The sequence below is a fragment of the Uloborus diversus genome, chromosome 8, assembly GCF_026930045.1.
Source record: "Uloborus diversus isolate 005 chromosome 8, Udiv.v.3.1, whole genome shotgun sequence".
Classification (NCBI taxonomy): Eukaryota; Metazoa; Arthropoda; class Arachnida; order Araneae; family Uloboridae; genus Uloborus; species Uloborus diversus.
In genome coordinates this window covers 54,287,230-54,308,550 of record NC_072738.1, presented here as the reverse complement: position 1 = coordinate 54,308,550, position 21,321 = coordinate 54,287,230, and the positions used below count along the sequence as shown (strand labels likewise).

Here is a 21,321-nt window from a genome sequence, read left to right as displayed (position 1 = left end):
GGAAACAAATCACCGGCCGAGTTGATGCTGGGAAGAAAATTAAGAACTGTCCTGAACTTGGTTCGTCCATCTGAAAATACAGCTGCCAGGATCAATGAAAAGCAAAATTCTCAATTTAACAGGCACCATGGAGCAGAAAATAGAAACTTCTAGGAAGGCGATTTAGTGTATGCTAAAGTGTACCTAAATAACACCTGGAAATGGGAATCAGGGAAAATAATCGAACGTAAAGGGAATGAACTTTACAACGTATTTCTCGAATTAAATGACAGAGTACGACTCATTCGTTCCCATGCTAATCAGCTACGCCTCCGGTATGACGACACAGTAACACGTTCTAACTCCAATGTCTTAACTGAAGAGTTCAGAACAACCGAACGGCCTGATCAAGAAACGTGGTTCAATTTCGTTACTGCCGACCGATCAGAAATGATGAATCTCTCCTGAGTGAGTTTTCTTCCTCATCTGATACCGGGAGAGCTGATCCATCTGTAGCGGCAGTACCGAACACAGCCAGACCACAAAGAGCCAGAAAACTGCCTCAAAAATACAAGGACTTCGTCATGTCCTAAAAGAGGGAGATGTTGGATATAGCAAAAGTCTGTTGGCAACAGCCGGACTGCTGTGTGAAGTCGAGAACATGGCGATTGCATCCGTCGGTGTAAAGTAACAGCTCATAATTTATGTCTTCTAAATAAACCCATTTTTCGTATTTGTTGCATCCGTGTTAATTAAACACACTCGACACACCTCAGGCACGGATATAACACAAACAAATGCCGTAATTTGTAACTTGCTTTGTCGCTTAGTGAATGACAGTAATTTTTCATCGTGTTTGTGGAAAGCTTTCTTTTCTATTCTTCTGAAATTACATTACATCACAAACTGTCTGAAGCCTGTAATTTACCCCAAAGAAAACACGTGGAATGGAATGTTTTACCTTTTTCTTTAGTATTGTAAATCACCGCAAGGTAGCGTATTCGAGCTCTGGAGTTCCGAATAGCGAGGCTTTAAAAAAAAATAGCAAGGAACGGAGCAGAAATTATTCGCTTTAAATATTTACCATTCGCAACTCCAACGAACTATAGGGGGCACTGCAGTCACTGTCTAATGGCGGAATTAAAAACTAAAACAAACGCATGTGGTAACGAAGAAAATGCTAAAAGTGTTGTGATTTTTGTTGTTATGTATGATTTTTTTGCTTTATTCATTTGAAAAGATTTTTCAAAGTCTTTTGGTTATTCTGACCCATATAGAAAGAGATTAGAAACCAAAAAGTATTACGAAAGTAAACAATTAATGCAGAACACACAGTAAGTTGTTCTGAAGCAGCCATTTTCACGATGTTGAATTCGGAATTCATAAATTTTTGGTTCGCTTCGAACGGCATTTTCATTTTGTACCGTTTTTTCTATACATTAGTACATATTAAGTTCAGTTTCGTGACATTTCCGGCATTTGTTGACATTTTTGTCACATAGTGCACATACGTGGCAGACTGTCAAGAGTAACGTTTAACACTAGATAATTTATTTCTATGACTATATGATTGGATATCTAAAGAAATCATGCATTTAATTCATTCGTCATGGAAATGATTTACCTGATATGCGAAATCTTGTCAAGATACATTATTCTTTCACACAATTTTAAAACCATAACCTTATAAACAGATTTTTGGCGAACTTTTATTTTTTATTGTTCAAATTCTTAACGTTCTTTCTGGATTTTTCAATCTGTTCTGCGATAAATATTTTCCAAGAAAATTTATTTGCACACTTTCTATTTCAGTAGGATACTGTAGTAACAAAGGTTATTTAAATCATTTATGTGGAATTAGGTTAAGGAAAAGTGTCCAGTCAATGTTGTTAAGTTCGTTTTTTTTTTCTTCATCGAATTGAAAAACTGATATTTATTCAAATTCACTCAGAACAAAATAAATAAAATGTGTACTCACAGTTTATATACGGTGGTAGTTTTCTTTTCAGTTGATTGACCATTATTTCTTTTTACTTATCGAATTCTGTAATCTTACTATCATTTTATTCCACTCATGATAAAAATTAAAAATGGTTAAACTAAAAACGCGAAATCTCGCCAAGGCTACTTTGCTCGCACAATTCCAAAACTATAACCCTAAACAAATTTGGCGAAACCTTTCAGCTGAAAATAAAAGGAATCAAGTAAATTCTTTCTCGGTTAAACATTTTTCATTTTGTTCTACGATAATAAATTCAAGAAAATATTTTGCATACTGTCCATTCCAACTAAATGCTGCTGTAAAATATGATTAGTTAAATTAATTTAAGATTAAAAAAAAACTCATATTCTTACAAATTCATACAAAACAATAAAAAATTTTACCTGGTATAACGTTATCCAATTTTGTTAATCCAGAGTTTTCTTGTTTACACTTCCACCATTTAATACTTTTTTGAAAGAAATAAGGAAAACTAACATTATTTTGAGAAGCTCGAGAATACTACTAAGGGACGAATTAATTTCTGTTGTTGAAGGCGTTCTTAGACATGTTGAATGCGTTACTCAGAACAAACTGGCCGCGTTTACGTCAACAGATACACGTGGAGCGCAACGTGGCAATGTTTTAGTTGCATTCGCAGTTTTATAAATCACCGCAAGGTAGCGTATTCGAGCGCTGGAGTTCCGAATTGTTGAGACTTAGCAAAGTACAATAAAATATAAATTATAAACCTGTGACTAACCAGGGTTACGTTCGCATACCGCTACTGATCAACCGGTAACTAAGTGTAGCTCTCTAAATACAGCTACCGGTTAACTGGTTGTTTTCGAAGTCGCTCTAATTACTTTACCGGTAGATACACCGGTCTATCGTAATTTAAGCTGGTTAAGGTGCCCAATTTGGGCAGTTCAACTTAAGCTGAGCACCTTGCCGCTTCCTAATCAACAGTGAGAAGTCTGCTTTGGTGCAACTTGTAGCAATTCAGGAAACTCTTTGACAAAGATACTTGATTTTCTCAGGAAATAAATTAAAAACTCAGAAATCCCGAAACGTTCCACGGAAGGAATCAGTTAACGCTTCGGATTTTTTTTTACAATATGATCGAACTAACGCTCTGATGTCACCAACAATGAAACCGGCGCCATAGCATGCGTGACGGCATTATTTCATTATTGAAGAACCAAAAATTCAGTAAGTTATTTATAGTTTGATAATATTTTGTTGGCGATGTTTGACATGCAGGAAAATGCTTTTTTTTTTTCAATTTTTTTATAAGGTTGAACTTGATCCGATAACTTAACTGTTTTTACTGGTAAGACTGTATTATGACTTCCTTTTACACCATTTAATGATAATAGTGCCTTGGGGTAAGCAAGGAAACACTTCAAATGTTTTCACTCCATGTTCGTCACGCACCGATGCAAAAAAGCGTTTTACAGGAATCGCCAATAACGCCTAATTAAAACTAAATTCGAAAAAAAAAAATTTTGCCAACATGGCGACACAACTTGACGACCATAAGCTCGAATTTTCCCCCAAAAAGGTGTAAAAAACTCCTTTTGGAACATCCGTATAAAACCAAAATGGGAGACGCACAACTACACTCCACAAGGAGTCTGCAGTTTGCATACCAAATTTCAACTTTCTACGACATACCGTTTTTGAGTAATGCGAGATACGTACATACAGACGTCACGAGAAAACTCGTGGTAAGTCACTCGGTGAGGATCAAAATTGATATTCCATACGCTCTTAGGCATATATGCGCGTGCGGTAGGGTTGAAAAAACCATACGGGGATGATGAGTAAAATGGAAAATTAGGCCGAAATTTGAGGGAATTTTTTTTCGCGAATACAATACGTCCGCTACTAAGTAAAAGGACGAGAAAACAAGAACTGTTCAAAAACAGAGCGAAATTATCAGACATTAACATTAAAAAACTGTTAGGGGCGAGTCAATTACCAGCTTCCCTGGCTTTGGAAAACCAATCTCTTACAAATAAGTGTGGCGGTTTTTGTTGTTTTCTGATAAAATTAGCATTGCTTCACCCCCCCCCCCCCCTCCAAACTCTTGAAAAAGTTCGAAATGACAGGCCTGCAACCAAGCCGCTTAAATGAATCGGACATGCAATATTAAACATTTGCTACAAAAACGTGGTGCATCATTGAAGTACTTTACTTTTCTTTGTCTTCTTTTCGTAAAATGAGATTTTTTTTTGAAGTGAAAACTTTTTTAGGCACGGTGAGCACTTTTGAGGTGGGAAAAACCATCCATTTCACGACACCGAAAGTCCGTCACCTCATCAACACTTGGGATACAGTGCATGCTCGGCTTCTCGCTGCTCCTTTACGTGCGATTTTTTCGATAAGCTTACGATGATCAGTGCCCCTCAGTGGCACGATCGGCAGCGCTTCAGTCTCAAGAATCGAACAAACTGCCATCGTGTGTTCGATCCCTCGCCCTCATACAGGGCCGCGCCGTCCCTATGTGCACGGTCGTGCGGAGCACGACGGCGCCAGAGTCAAAAAGGCGCCAAGTTCTATCGATTAAAAATGTTCCTAATAGGTGAAAAAATCTCCGACCGAAAAAATCAAGTTGAACTTTTCACAATTTATAAATGGTGGCGGTGAAATTATACTGCTCATTGAAACAAGCAGTTTGTCTCGCTGGCTATCTATAAAAGGAAAAATTATTGCCTTATTGTATATAAACATGCTATTCAAAAGCGTAACTTTTACACTGAAAAGACTTGATGCTAACTAATGCTTAAATTAGCATTTTTCTTCCTAACGTGGAGCCGTGAATGCTTTTACGGTGTGTCTCTGGTTGAGCATACGAGGCACAACAAATTTGCTACTCCCCATTTTGGTTACTAAACTCGAAATAACTTCGAGATATGAAGTAAAAATGTACACTGTCTTCCAAAATTAAATATTTGCCATTTTCTTACTATCAGGTATATACGAAAAACCTTAGGAAAATTCTTCATTTGTTCATTTTGTCTTAATTGTATTCTTCAAATTAGATTTTTTTAATAAAAAATGCAAAGAGTATAACCGTCATCTTGAGCTACATTTAGAATGTATAAATAACGGTTTAAGAAAAATATAAGTCCATAATGACAATAAAAGGTGGGAATGCCTCGCACTGAAACCGAAGGTGATACTAGAAAGTGATTTAAATGCATATGACAAATTTTCATGAGTTGTATTTAATGATGATTTTAACTTCTTGTATTTTCCTCCTGAAACATTTTATGATATTTTTAATCTCTTCAGCTTATAAAATGTCGGAGGGAAATATTAATTTTTTTTAAATAAATTTTTAAATTTAAAATTTCCATGTTGCAGGTCATTGGTCAGCTAATTACGTTTTAGCCATATTTTTCTTTCTTTCATCACCGCCTCCCCCTTTTACCCTTTTTAATCCGTATCCAAATGAGAAAAAAAATCAAAACGCCATGTACTGGAGCCTCCCCCGAAAATCATACAGATCGTCCTGAATTTGAGGAGAGACCCAAACACCTCATGCTCTAACAACATTGAAGATAGTCGAAGATTGCGTTTTTGGCACGTCTGTTTCGAAAACTTGCGGGGACCCTAACGTTGCGAGGAAATGATCTACAATTGCGTTAAGTCTTTAAGTTCAAAATATGTTCGGGGAGGGGGCTCTCAAACCTGTTATATCACCAAGGAACAATGAAAATTGAGTTTTTAAAATTACAATTTCAAAAAAAAATAAGAGGGAGAACCTCTGATCCTTTCTTTCTAATACCATTATAATCGTCTAAAATCTTCGTTTTTAGGACTCGCTTAATCGATCAGAAACCCCTTAGCCCTATTGCTTTCCCAAACAGTAACAAGTATGGTCTTATTATCGCGTTTTTAAGACATCAATTTTGGAAAATATTGAATAGGTTCTTGGAAATTCCCCCCCCCCCCCCCTACATCTACAAAGATCGCAAAATTGCGTGTTTAGGCTCTGCTGAAAAATTGAAACTAAGTTCATATCGAAAAAAAACAATAATAATAATAATTGCTCCCCCCCTTCCCTTAAAACTATTTTCCGGTTGCGTCACTATTTCTTAACTTAGTTGATAGTGTCAATCAGTTTATTTTGTATAAGATGTCTTCAGTATTTAATATGCATACGTATATATTTGCTTCCAATGCTATTTTTCAAAATAAATAAATAAATAGATAAATAAAAACTTATGTTTCAATAAAGGTATTTAAGTGTACATTTTACACATTCTTTTTTTTTAATAAATTAAATGTTTAAGGTACTTTCTCACGCATTACATTTGTCTAAAAAAAAACTCACACCATGTGTTAACCATATCTTCCTCGAACAATACTGCATAAAGGCGCCCAAAAGACATTTTCACGACGGCGTCGATTAGGCTTGGCGCGGGCCTGTCCTCATATAATATTTCTGAAGTGAAAACTTCTTTAGGCGCTGGGTATTTTTTGAGATGAGAAAAAACAATGTTTCTGATATCGGTGAGACATTGTGTTTGCCGTTGCCTCTGAAAATGGACAGATAATTTTTATGGTTGCGGTTCATTATTTCACCGGGTAAATCTTCAAGAGCAATACGAGAATTTCAGCATGAAAATTTATTTATTATAAGACGCTTTTGCATTACTTCAAGATAAAATTGAAAGAGCTTTTTTGCCAATGATTTTGAGTGGGTATCCCAACATCAACTTTGCAAATGATAAAATCCACCATCAATTGAATTTTTAAATGGATAATTTAATTTAACGATGTCCAATGATTGCAACCTTAGTACAACGAGATATAAAAGTTGATGCAGTCTTACGATATTTAAACAGATTCGAATCTAAGCTTTTTATTTCCTATTTGGTTACCATAAGCCTACAGTCTTACTACTATTATAAATGTGAAAGTTTGTCTGTATGGATGGATGTTTGTTACTCTTTCACGCAAAAACTGCTGAATGGATTTTGATCAAACTTTACAATAATGTAGCTTATGCATCAGAATAGCACAAAGGGTAGTTTTCATCCCGTTAAGGGGGGCAAAACCCCCCATGGGGCCGATAAAATACAATTTTCGTATAAATTCTTTAATACGGGGATGAAAAAATACTTGCACATATTAACATTATTTGTCCATCGAAAGCTCTGATTTTTCTGCTGAAGATGGCACCTGTTCGAAATTTCTAATTAGAATAAAAAACACGTTATGAGCTTTTTAGTTCCATGTTCGAAGGCTTTCCTCAACTCTATACAGTATTTAGTGTATCATATCAACTCCCTGTCGATAGCGAAAATTGTTGAATTGTTGACTATTTTTGCTTTTCGTCTGACTGTTCAAGGCTTTTCTTTGTCTAGTTCTCACCAAATTTGCTTAAATTCTATCCCTGCGTGCAGTTTCGTAACCAGAAAAAAGTTTTAAGGGGGCACATTGAAAAAACAAAAAACAGATTTTTTTTTTTTTTTATCAGGTAGGAAAAAAGTTAAAAGGTTTTTGGTCAAAATTTTGAGCATTTAGTTTTAAAAACGCAATTTTAGCCTTAAAAACCCGATTATAGGCCATGTTTATTGACGTTACGATAAGGGCTCAGAGACTCTTTCCGATCGATTATTTTTTTAAATAGATTGAAATCAATTCCTTCTCCCTGCAAGTTTTCGAAATTGAAGTTTTAAAAACGCAACTTAAAACAAACTTTGAAGGTTTTATGGAGGATCTGGAACATTTCCCAGGAATTTTTCTAAATTAAGGTTAAAAAAATTAAGCAATGATTTACATTCAGAGGCTGTTCTATTTAATTTTTTGTAGGTGTCGTTTAAAAAATCCATTACTTGTGATATTAAAGAAAAGCGGCATGGGGACCCTTGCACGAAATATTTTCTCAAACTCAAGTCTTAAAAATGCAATTTGTAAGGCCATATTTTGTAATATTAGGGCCAGTGATTTTTCAAAATTAGAGCTCCAAAAACGCTATTCTTAGCGATTTTCGATGTTGTTGAGTATTTGTGAGCTTCTCCCTAAAACTTAAATATTTGATGCAAAAGAATAACAGCTTTGTTTATAACATATATGAAAGCTGGTATTACGTTGGTACAAGTAAAACCAAAAAATTCTTGAATCATTGGATGAGTCCAGATCGAAATTTAATTTTGATGTAATTCGATAAATACATTTTCTATTTCTAATCAGCAAATTATTTATTCGTGTTCTTAGTTTGATCAATATGAATAACCAACTCAGTTTTGATTGTTTTTTATCTAATGGAATAATATTTTACTAGATAATTATTTGAATTTTCAACATTTCCCTTTTTTCGAAAAGTTTTTGGGGCATTAATGCTTTACAAATATTCGAAACAGATTCATTGCTTCTGTTTTATTTTGTAGTATGCATAGCCCTTTGATTATTCTGTTCATTAATATGTAAAAAATAAGTATCTACTATGCATTGATGTTATAACTAACTTGATTTTTGTGTGTGTATAAAGGAGGGGGGGGGGGGGGTACCAGGAAACTTTCGCCCCGGGCGCCGTCTGCTCTTCGGACGGCCCTGCACAATGAGTTATTTTCTTATTAGTAGGCCTTTATACATGTAATCAAATTAATTGGTAGTCAGTTTTTTAAAAAAAATGCAAGGAGTTAGTGAAAGTTACAGAAAACGAGCTGATGTGTGCATCACATGACTTCCTTTTACTCCAATTGAATGTAATTTCCCCCATTACTGGCAATTTTAATGTGATTCAATAGTTTGCTAATTGCTATCCAAATATCACCAACAGTGGCCGAATTGAAACCAGATTTAAAAAGAAAAAAAAATCGCCAAATTTGTCGCCAAGTTGGTGACAAAACTTGGCGACCAAAAAACTGGCTATATATCGCCGTGTCCGCGAAATTATAATGCCACTTGAGTTTACATCGAAATTAACAATGATTTTCCCCCAAAAAGGGGCAAAAGACCCCTTTAGAAACAACCGAATACAATCAAAAGGGGAGGTGCACAACTAGACCCCACTAGGAGTCAACGTACCAAATTTCAACTTTCTAGGACACACTATTCTTGAGTTATGCGACATACATCCGCACATACGCACATACACACATACAGACGTCACGAGAAAACTTGTTGTAATTAACTCGGGAATCGTCAAAATAGATATTTCGCGTGTCTATATGTTCTTAGGCACTTATCCACGTGTGGTCGAGTCGGGAAAAAAAAAAAAACCTCAACATTCATTCGGGGGTGAGTAAAATGGAAATTAAGGTCAATTTTTGAGTGAAAATTTTTTCTTCGCGAATACAATACCTCCTTTTTTGTAAAAGGAAGTAAAAAAAAATAGGAGTCGGAGTCGGCATTTTTTCGAACGACTCCGACTCTTTAAGGGGAGACAGGGGCTTGTGTGGACAAATTTTGCATTTTTGCAAAAAAAGTGTACTAAATACTGTTTTTAATGCACTTGATTTTTTTTTACAATAATTTGTACTTTTGCATTTATTTTAATTGATGTATTAAAACATTTTTTGACTGAACAGTTATTTAATAAACAATGTTTCAAAAAAGGTTGTTTTTGTCCACACTAGCCCCATGTCATGGAGCTAGTGTGGACAAGATAGAATATTAATTAAGCAATGTAAACAGGGGATTTAAAACATAAATAAATAAGTTTTAACTAACCTAAATAGCAGATTTTAATTAATAATAAGGGTTTAGGATATTAATTCGTAGCTTTGAATTGTCTGAAAACAAAGAAACTATTTAAAAGAAATTAAAATGTTTGAAAGCTATTCACTCTTGTTTAGATTAAAAAAGGCTTATTTTAATGCAGAAGAGATTTTTTTTTCTACTTAACACTATTATTAAAGATATCAACATTAAATGTTATATGAGATGCAGAGTAGAATATGTACCGTAATCACAATTCGCAACTACAGAGCTCGAATACGCTATCTTGCAGTGATTAACAATACTAGGAAAAAGGTAAAACATTCCATTCCACGTGTTTTCTTTCTGGTAAATTACAGGCTTCAGACAGTTTATGATGTAATGTAATTTCAGAAGAATTGAAAAGAAAGTTTCCCACAAACACTTTGAAAAATTACTGTCATTCACTAAGCGTCAGGTCAGAGCACGTTATAAGTTACAGCATGCGTTTGTTTTACCTTTTTCATCCGTCATTAGACAGTGGCTGCAGCGTCCCCTATAGTTCATTGGAGTTGCGAATTCAGAGACGTTCCTGAAAATTAATGGGGAGCTCAAGTGCCCAATTTCTGCCAATAACATCACTTGGAACATTTTCCGCCAAAAGTTAATAACCTTCGTAAACTATCTTTTAAACTTCCCGAAGAATAAGAAGATCTCTCATTGAGAGGTCATCGCGCATTGCTAACTTAGTCAACCTGGACGGACCGTGACCGAGCTTCAGACGATACGCTTAATAAACACACTCAGTTAATCTTTAAACTGGTAGCTAAAAGTATTTTTCACACCATTGAGGAATCTACATTCGTGCAACTTGAAGCAATTCATTAAACGTTTTTTCGAAGACAATTGATTTTACGGGAAAATAAGTGAAAACCCGTGAAATTCTGCAACGTTCCACGGAAATAATCAGTAACGTTTCGGAATTTGTTTACAGTGTGCTATTAGCAACGTCTATCGATTGCAGTTTCCCTACAATTTCATTTCACGATATTTTGACACATATTTTCCACAGTGGAAAAAGAATAATTTTTTGTGCTTCAAAGAACTATTTCGTTCACCTTTTTCCCCAGATGAAATGCATAATGAAGTCAGTTGATTTGCACACGGCCTCCACTCTGGTCCAACATAGTGCAAAAGAATAATTTTTTTCCATAAACTTGACCAACACAAAGTCATTAAGGCTTATGTCATTGGTAATTAAAATTGTTAAAAAATAGTTTTAAAAAATGTGTGAAAATAACAGAATTCCATGGTAAATTGATTTATCAACTTTCAATAAGCAATGTCATTTAGTAAGAAAAAGGCTTAAAAATGTGCAAAAACACACAGAATCCTTTCTAAATGTCATCATTTTATCATTTTCAAAAAATCATTTTATGAAGCAATTGTTAAAAAATACAATCCCAAAATTTAATATGATAAATAAATAAATAAAATCATTTGTAAAAAAATTCATCACTTTACAAGAATCTATCTTATTTTGTAAATGAAACCTAAAATAAGAAACAAGAAGTTCTGTCTAGAACTAGACGAGCCTACTTTCCCGTATACCTATACTACTTTCTAGTACCTGATCAATATTCTCAAGCTAAAATCGCAAATGTTTTCAAACATATTTTTAAAATACTTTAAGCTGATTTCTAGGAATAAAATATTCCTCACTCATCTAAAAAAATTAGATGCGTTAAAAAAAAAAAAAAAAAAAAAAAAAAACTGAACAAATAAAATAGCAGCAACTTTTAAACAAAGCAGCTAATACACGTTTTTCCATTAAAAAAATCTTTAACAGCTTTCAAAACGAAAAAATAATAATTAAAATTAATAAGCTCATTAAAATAAAAACATCATATCAAAAAAAAATCGTTTCTTTTTTCCCTGTTGCCAAAAACATTTTTTTAAATGAATTAATGCACTTACCAAAAAAAAAAAAAAAAATAAAAACAATAAAATGTCAACTTAAAAAGATAATTTTCATTGTCAAAAAAAAAAAAAAAATCGTCTGCGCATAACTTTATGTAGAAACACAAATGACTTTATTTCACAGTTAAAATAATGGCTGTGGAGTCGGAGTCAATCTCATTTTGGGGTAAAGACGTCGGAGTCAAATATCTAAGAATCGGAGTCAGTCATTTGTCCTTCGTGTATAAATTTTTGCCAAAGCTACGAAGTCAGAGTCGAAGTCGGGGAGTCGGAGTCCGATTAATTGTCGGGCACAGGAGTCGGAGTCGGAGTCAAGTGCCCCTAAATTCTCGGAGTCAAAATCTGGAGTTTGGCGTCAAGAGCTATTTTCAACAAAATTTGTTTGAAGTAAATCCGCATTCAAGTACGGAATCAACATTGACTTTCAGTTTCCCCGTAGGCGCTAATGTTAAGGGATTTGAACTGTTCGAAATTGAACGGAAAATTGTTCAAATCAAAAAGATGTTTTATACACAAGTTTTTCATCAAAAGCTTTTTCCTACAAAGTTTGTTTGAAGCAAATTCGCCTCACAGTTCGGAATTGCCTTGAATTTCCCCGTTGGCGCTAATGTTAAGTTTTTTTGAACTGTTCAAAATTAAACAAAAAATATTTCAAATCAAAAAGTGAAATATGGGAATGAGGTGTCCTCGCCGAGATCTTTCGAACAAAAAAAAGTTTGTTCGAATCGGACTATTCATTCGAAAGTTATTAGGAGGTCTGGGACAGACAGACAGACCGACAGACATTTTTCCCCATCTCAATACCCTACTTTCTAATTTTTAATTTTTCGATATTTATTTAATTGTTTTATTTATTTTTGCCTTTTTTTTTTTTTTTTTTGTTTTTCGCGATATTTTTAAGATGCATTAAGCCTTCTTTCATGCTTTTTTCTTCTTTTTCCGACTTTTACTGGGAAAGTAGGCTAAAAACGGGACATGAAATCCTTTGTATTTGAATGTATACCTGTCAAAATTAATCTAATCAGGCAAATATTATAAAATTTATTATATTTAACTCCGTATTTTTTTCTCACTCAGAGCTGCAAGGGATTAGTGTGTGTATGAGTCCACATAGGCATCATTACCATGTGTCCACAGTAGCCCCATCACCGTGTGTCCACTCTAACCCCATGGGGCAATGTTTTCTTTTAAGCCTTTTAATTATTAAGTAAAACTATGCACAGCAATACTGAATATCAAAATATATTTAATACATTTATTTATGATACATTATCTCTCTTTACTTTAAATAATAAATTTAAAAAGTGTAATCTATTTATTTAAAGAAAATCCAAAATTTACTTTCCACTATGAAAACCTTTTGTAATTTGCTACTGAAGTATCAAGTGTGTTGTCATGAAACTACACATGGCAGTGCCTGTTGGTGTTGTCATTATGCATAAATTAACAGAGAAATTTTGAAAAACAAATAAAGAATAATTCCAGATGTCCACACTAACCCCTTGTCCACACTAGCCCCCTTCTCCCCTACCCCAAAATCAGTCCGACGCCGACTCCACAGCCCTGATGAGAACTATAGATTTTTTTTATGTCTTTGAAAAAAAAAAAAAAGAGTTCAAATTAATTGCAGTCAAGGGCGTTCACAGGGGGGAGGGTGGGAGTAGCGACACCTGTGGGCTCGGGCCCAAGCCTGAAGGGGCCCCGAGATTTTTAAAATTAGGAGTGAAATATATGTAGGCATGTGGAGTAAACAATATGGAGGGGGCCCGTAAAAGTCACAAGACTCCTTTACCTCAAAACCAGAAAACTCCGACTCCGCAACCCCTACCGTGATTCTCTCGAAACATAAAGCTTGGAGGGACGGGGATCAGCCCTTCACATAAAAATATTATATTAGACCCTACTTTGTAGATATAATATTTCTATAAAAAATTAGAAATGTGGCAAAAAAAAAAAGCATTGACAATAGTCAACTGAATCGATTAGATCAGAATTTTTTCTATTTTGCTTTTGTTTTTTTAATTTAGGGGGGGGGGAACCCTAATTACAAGAATTATTTAAATACTTAGAATAATAAGATAAATAAATACCTTCGTGCTGAAGAATAAGTAAGAAAAAAAACGTTAAATATCACAAATTGCAGTAATCTGCAATTTCCTTTTTACTTTATATACTTAGAATAATATTTCAATGTGACAAAAAGTAATTGTAATAATTGTGCCTTAAAAAACAAATTAATGAAAAAAATTCAGAAAATTATGAAATATATCGGAATATTATGAAAAAAATTAACAAAAATAATGTAAAAAAAATTCATGTAAAATATTATTAAAATACAGCAGATATTTTTTTTTCCGGACAAACAATAATTTCCGACAAGTCAAAAGACTCCTTTTCCTCAAAATCTGAAAACTCCGACTCCGCAACCCCTACGGTGATTCTCTCGAAACATAGGGGGAGGTGGGGGTACGTTGGATCGGTCCCAATTATTTTAATACTATTAATATTTTTTAGAGACGTACCGAGTAGCACTTTGGCCGAGTAACCGAGTACCGAGTACTCGGCCTTTCACTACTCGGCCGAGTACCGAGTTACCGAGTACTCGGCCTTTCACTACTCGGCCGAGTTACCAAGTACCAATTATGTTTTAAGAAGAACCTTTAACACACATGTGATGAATTTTGAGCTTATTGGAATAGTAGTATAGACCTCCTTGTCCATATAATAGTTTTTAAAACTAAATTCCTGCTGAAATTCAATTACGAGTTACATAAACAATTTTGTTTGTGTCAAAAATTTTACAAAAAAATTATTTTTAAAATTAAAAATAAATAAATAAAAGGTATGATTAATCAAGTTGGAATTAAAACAAATTACAGTAAAATCCCTCTAATGCAGACACTAACAGGACAATTTTTTTGTCTGCAATAGCGAGGTGTTCGCAGGATAGGGGTTTAATAATGTTATTTGCATTGGAACTGGGGATTTAAAATTTGTCTGCATAAGAGGGGTGTCCGTCAGGAGGGGTTTCACTGTATACTAATCAATTATAGTTTTAGTCCGCCAAACAAAAATAATTTTTTAAATACAATAAATGTGCAGGAACACTGCAGACACGTGTTTCTGACCCCCCCCCCCCCCCCCCCGGTTACAAGGAACATTTTTTTCAGTGCATAACATGAGCTACAGAATGTAAAGACATTCGAAAAAAAATCCGACTTTTGTCGGATGCCTTTAAATCCACGAGCTCCCATTTTGTGCATTGAAAAAGGAATTCTTTGTAACGCCAAAACACGTGTCTGCAGTGTTCCTGCACTGTACTTTTAACGTTGTTTTATTTCCTTTTATTTTTTAAGCAAAGGTATTTTTATATTTTTATAACTAATTTTTGTTTGTAGCAAAAATCCATTTTTAATATAAAAATTCCATATTTTCTATACTTACCTTTTTTGCATAATTTTTAATAAATAAGTTTTATTAACTTTGGGACATTAAAATAAAGATTTATTCCATTGCCAAAATCCTCCCTCCGTAATTAATGAATGGCACCCTGCTCGTTACAATCTGCATGGAAATACTTCATGCAGGGTTTTCTTGGAAAAACTAGCAGGAAAAATATTGCGCGACTCTGAAATCATTTCGTCTCCATTTTTCGTAAATTGACAGTAGGATCAATTAGCATAATAATTCCTATAACATTATATTTTCTGGAATTACTGAATTAATTTATTATTCATAAAGTAATCGAGTTAAATTAAACCGAAGAAAATTCATCATTGAATTTTTATAGAGACATTTTCATTTACTTTCCTTTGTTATATTGAGAAGGTAAATTCATTTTATGGAAATTCATAAACTTATGCATGCACTGTAAATAAATAGAGAATTTGGCTACTTACAAACTCTGTTTCAGGTAAAGCCCACTCTACTTTGATCTTTTGATCGAAGAGCTTCACATTTCCAGGAATTAAAATACGCCTAGCCATTGATGCTGCTCTATGGCTTTCGTACTCGATAATAGCATAACCTTTATGTAGTTTAGTGTTCCAATTATTATGAACAGTTACATTGGCAACATTCGGAGTATACTTAACAATTTCGCTGAATACCTCAGCTTCTCCTTTCTCTCTCGGAATTCCGGTGATATGCAGCCTACAATTGTCCAGTGATTTCATTACCCCAATTCTATGCCGTTTTATGGGATAGGTGTTTAAAAAATCAATAGCTTTTTGACAGTCAACTTTGTTAGTGTAAGTAACAAATGCAAAACCACGATTGCTTTTACTGAAATCCATCATAAGCCTAAATTGATAAATAGTTCCAACAGTTGCAAATAATGGAAACAGTTTATCTTCAAAAGTATCTCTAGGCAAATTTCCAACGAAAACTTCGCATCCTTTAGGGGGTGGCGGTCCAACCCAACCAGGGGGAGGTCCCATTATCCTTTGACCATTTTCTTGTACAATATTATATCCAGTTTCTTGCATTAAGTTTAAAAGCTTACACTCAAGATCGTAAGAATCCATCACTTTTTATTTCGCTAAACCTTAGCTCGCAGAACTCAGTCTGATGCGAGACACCACTCAAAAACTGTTTGACAGACGATCCTCAAAGCAGCCACCAACAGTAACTACTTCGTCTCATAACAGAAATGTAGAAAACAGCTTATAATTGGGCAAGCCATCTGTGACGTATTCAATAAGCAAACAAAATAAAAAGTACTTTCTTCATCGAATTGGTTATTTAGAATAAATAAGGTTGGCTCTTTTTGTTTTCTGTTCGGATAGGTGGCAGATGTATAGCAGACGATTTTTAATAGAATATATCTCTCGTTGCTCTTGTGCTCTTGTAATAATGTAGCAAGCGATATTATTTTTTCCGCCATACGAATTTCAAAAAATGGAAAGAATAACAATAATATCAAACAAATGAAATTTTGCAAATTATTTGCATTAAAATTAAAATTAATAATATTTTTTTCTTGAATAATTCATCATGAAATTTAAAATTTCATTTTAAAAACATTTGTTTCGTAAAAAATATTATAATTTTTTTCTTTTTTTGGTAAATGTTTGCTGTTTGATTCATTTGTATTATCACGAATTTCGTAACACGTCTGAAATTATTCGCAACTCCAGAGCTCGAATACGCTACCTTGTGGTGATTAACAATACAACCAAAAAAAGTAAAACATTCCGTTCCACGTGTTTTCTTTGTGGTGAATTACTGGCTTCAGATAATTTGTGGTATAATGTAATTTCAGAGGAATAGAAAAGAAAGCTTTTCACAAACACAATGAAAAATTACTGCCATTCACTAAGCTTCAAAAGAATTTATAAGTTACGGTAGTTGTTTGTTTTACCTTTTTCATCCGCCATTCGACAGTGGCTGCAGCGCCCCCTATAGTTTATTGGAGTTGCGATTAATAGAAAATTACATGTTTAAAAGAAAATTTTTGGAGAAAAAAATACTAAAGTCGTCGAACTGATACGTTTATTTTTTTTTGAAACGAAAAATATTTTAGCAGGTTTTATGGACTTGTTTTGATTGAAAAATGCTTCTCCTCCTGCAAGTAGCTTTATTAAAAATGAAAACTACCAGATATTAGTAAATCGTAAGTGTCGTATTAAATAAAATATGACTTTACTTTTTTTTGCTCATCAAATTCGCAACTCCGGCGCATGAATACGCTATACCTTGCGGAGATTAACAATACCGCAGAAAAAGGTAAAACATTTCGTTCCACATGTTTTCTTTGGGATAAATTACAGGCTTCAGACAGTTTGTGGTGTAATGCAATTTCAGAGGAATTCACAGAAAGGAAAACTTCCCACAAACACGGTGAAAAGTTACTGTGATTCATTAAGCTTCAAAGCAAGTTATAAGTTACGGCATTCGTTTTGTTTACTTTTTTCATCCGCCATTAGACAGTTACTGCAGCGCCCTCTATAGTTTATTGGAGTTGCGAATTGAAACTTGAACGATTCATGCGGGGTTTTTACTTTTTTAAAGAAAAGACTAAATGTTTTAGAAATTTCCTTTTAAAAACCTTTTTTTAAATTGATCTTTATTAAATTGAAGTCTGGAGAAATTAAAGACACTGACAATTTGAATTAGAAAAAAAAAAGAAATAAAGAAAGTTCCCAAATTTGGGGATGAGTGTTGAAATACTTCTTCCAGGTCCACCCAGGGTAGGAGGTCAAAGCTCCTGAATTTTAATTTGTTTGTTTTTTAAGCGATTCCTTGTCTGAACTTCGGTTTCGTATGTGCTTTCGATTTCGGTAACCGCTGGCTTTTAATTATTATTTTTTATCTTTTAAACACTCCTCGTTTCCTTATTGCCCCCTTGAGGAGTCAAATCACCCCTTTGGAGGTCATTGCTCGAAGGTTGAGAACCACTGATCTAAACGTATTATTATAGTAGCGACGCAAAAATACGTTCCATGTAAGTTTCGGTATATGTGATATGTTTCGTTTTCGATTTTGAAAATTTCACAGATGCTTTCTTCTTGATGGTCAATGAAATTCACTGGATCAATAAAAGTGAGTGTGATATCACACTCTTTCTCACCATATTTGATCCCCTCCCTACTGTTACCACAAAGTGTCATCTCACACTTCAGACTTCAACTTACTCACTTCCCTCCTCTTGTCGCTCCAGGGGTGCTCACAGGGGGGGGGGGGGATTATGACGCAAGTTGCGCTATCAAAATGGGGAACGGGATTTTTTACTTATTTTATTTATTCATTTAAATTTATTGATTTATATTTTATTTAAATTATTTATTTTATTTTATTTTATCCTGTTTATATTTTATTTTATTTATTTATTTATTTAGTGTGTGTGTGTGTGTCATTGGCGAAACACATAACTTCTCTAATTAAAAAATAATAATAATAATAATTAAACTCATAATAAATTACTCTGACGTGGGCAGGTAAACGGCAGTATCTACAGAAATGAGTTTTTGAGGTGTTCCAAAAAATGCGTGTCGGATTCAATACTAACAATAGGGAAATGTTGGAGTAGAGGTTTTTTTTTTCCTCGCTTATTTTTAACGGAAACCAAACAAGCAAGCATGTAGGATAAAGCTAGCGTACAACAGATGACAAAAATGCAAAGGAAAAAAAAAAATGAAAATTTTACAGTTACTGCCCTATAGCTATCCACGGCATTTTTTTTACTGGAACTGCAAAAACACTTATTTTCGTGATCCGAAATTTTTGCGAAATTGAAGATATTGGTGATTTTGAGCTCAAAATTTCACAAATTTTATTTGAATGGAATAACATCGTCGAAAAAATATTTCATGAGGTTTAAATTTTAGAAGTTACGACGGGCTCGCGAAAATTAAATTCTCGCTAAAATAAGTGCTTTTACAGTGTTTATAAATCATTGGGGAAAGGGGGGAGTACACCCACTCACAAGCTCCTCTTTTTCTTTTTATTGTTGCTATTTTATATTTTTATCAATTTTTTATTTCACTCTTTTATTTGGAAATTGTATTTAAGGAGGAAGAAATAGTCAAGGTTTATTAATTTCTGAAGAAAAAAGCGTTAAAAATGAATTTCACACTTCAAAAAGATGTACTGGCCCACTGATCCCTGATTTACGCCATATGCAGATGTAAGTTTCTGATCTTGACACCACCAGTTACGCGTCAAGCAAATAATAACAATTAAAGAGACGGGGAAATTGGCAGCTGAAGCAACTAACCCCTTCTCATTCGTCCCTGACACAGGATGCACTGCTACAAGCAGACGATTCCAAAAAAGGATAAACACATAAATAACACAGCTGTTTTTGCGTTAACTATTACGAACTGGGTGATCATGCATAAAGAAAATAGACCATACTTGAGAATACTCTGATCATCTGAAAACAGATTTCTAGATGTGTCTGCCAAAATATGAAAAGTCAATCCATCCTTTTTGCTTTTGTAAAATCGCTGAAAGATAGCACAGGTCAACAACCAAAAAAGTATTTCGAAACCAATAGCTGATTCTGATATCAGGAAACATACTCCAAAAACTCCATCTGAGAGTTTTTTCACACATTGAAAATTTGATTTTAGTAGTATCATATCAACGTAGCTATCGGTTTTGAAGTAAGGGAATAAGCATATATAATGTCGGAAGCGGGGGTGGATAGGCCCGCCGGCCCATCGCCCCCGGGCCAGTGCGCCCTCCCTCCTGTTCGCTCTTGCGCCTTCGAACATGTGCAACTTCGTATTTTATTTATTTTTTAATTTGTTTTTAAAATTTATTTTATTATTATAATTTTTAATTTTGTGCCCTCGAACTTGTGTGCTTTTGTCTTTCATTTATTTGTTTTTATTTATTTAATTTAATTTAATTTAATTTGTTAATTTTTATTTTTTTTATTTGACTTTCCTTCTTTTTATTTTCTTTTGTTTTATTTATTTTTATTTTATGGTATTTATTTATTCCGCCTTTCCAACCAACCCTTGAACTAGTGTGCCTACGGTTTTTTTTCTTCTGCGCCTCCAAACTTGTGCGCCTTCGTTTTTTTTAACCTGTGCGCCTTCATTTTTATTTTATTTTATTTATTTATTTTATTACGCCCTCGATGTGCGCCCACTGGAAGTCGAGGTTGGCACCCTCTTTGGGTACCCAGTTCACCCCGATCAGAAGTTATCTTTGCTGACAAAGAGCGGTGATGCTTCTGAGCCTAAGGATTAAAAAAGAAAAAAAAATCAATTAACATATCCGAAGACAATTGGATAGCAGCAAGATCATACTTTTTTAGCCAGCTTTTTATTCACGAGAGGTTAGAAAAGGTTGAGAACCATACCTTAGGACAGCGGTTCTCAACCTGAGGGTTGCGCCTCCCTAGGAGGGCGTACAAAAGTTCCATTGGAGGCGTGAGTGTGCAAAAGACGAAAAAATAGGAAAACAAACAATAATGCATACAATTTTGTAATCGTATGTGAATATTGAATTACAGAGCCAGCTTTCTCATTAATGTTGTAAAAGTGAAAATTGGGGACAGACGCGCAATCAAAATTTTTCCGTGGGGGGGGGGGGGGTCAAGGGCATATATTCAATGCATATTATTTCGAAAAACTACAAAAACCACGCTTCATATCTGAAAATACATTGATTTCTCAAAGTCAGGGGGAGTCAATTGCCCCCTTCTAACCCCCCTTAACTGACGGGCAAGATAGGGGTACATGCCAACCTCACCTAGATCCTAGATTACCTGAAAAGAAATTGAATTTATTTCTTCACTTCTTTGGATTTTATTAATGATAAGTTCAAAATAAAGCTTTATATAGCAGTGCTAAATTTTGTGCGTTTAATTATCTAGATTTTTATGTAATAATTTGCTTCAGTTACCCTAGTCAGCTTCAGTTTCCTATTCCACTACTCTTGTTGACCACATAGGGGTGGGGGTGGGGGCGTAACCTTAAGTCAGCGTTCAAAGGGAGGCGTAGAGTCTGAAAGGTTGAGAACCTCTGCTTAGGATATACGCAACTTTACTACATCCAACTCCACTAAAAGACGCAGAACTGCTCCTTCAATTTAAGCTAGATTGTTTTAAAACACGCGGAATATTTTTTAGCAATTATAACTCATAAGTAATTTTTCAGCTGTCAAGAGATAAGCACATTATAAAGAGAAGAACTTAATCCGATCATTTATTAATTCATCCAACTTCAAAACTGCAAGCGTAGACAAAACAAAGTTGTGTGTGCTCG

The 21,321-nt window shown here is 34.3% G+C and overlaps 1 protein-coding gene across 1 annotated transcript in view; it reads right to left on the bottom strand.

Annotated features, from left to right (window-relative positions):
• LOC129228372 (probable RNA-binding protein 46) overlaps positions 1-16,125 on the bottom strand; it is a 38,449-nt gene extending 22,324 nt beyond the window's left edge. Inside the window, exon 1 of the mRNA XM_054863050.1 lies at positions 15,503-16,125. Coding sequence (XP_054719025.1) covers positions 15,503-16,125 — 623 coding nt within the window. The remainder of the gene's footprint in view (positions 1-15,502) is intronic.
• Positions 16,126-21,321: the final 5,196 nt, after the last annotated feature.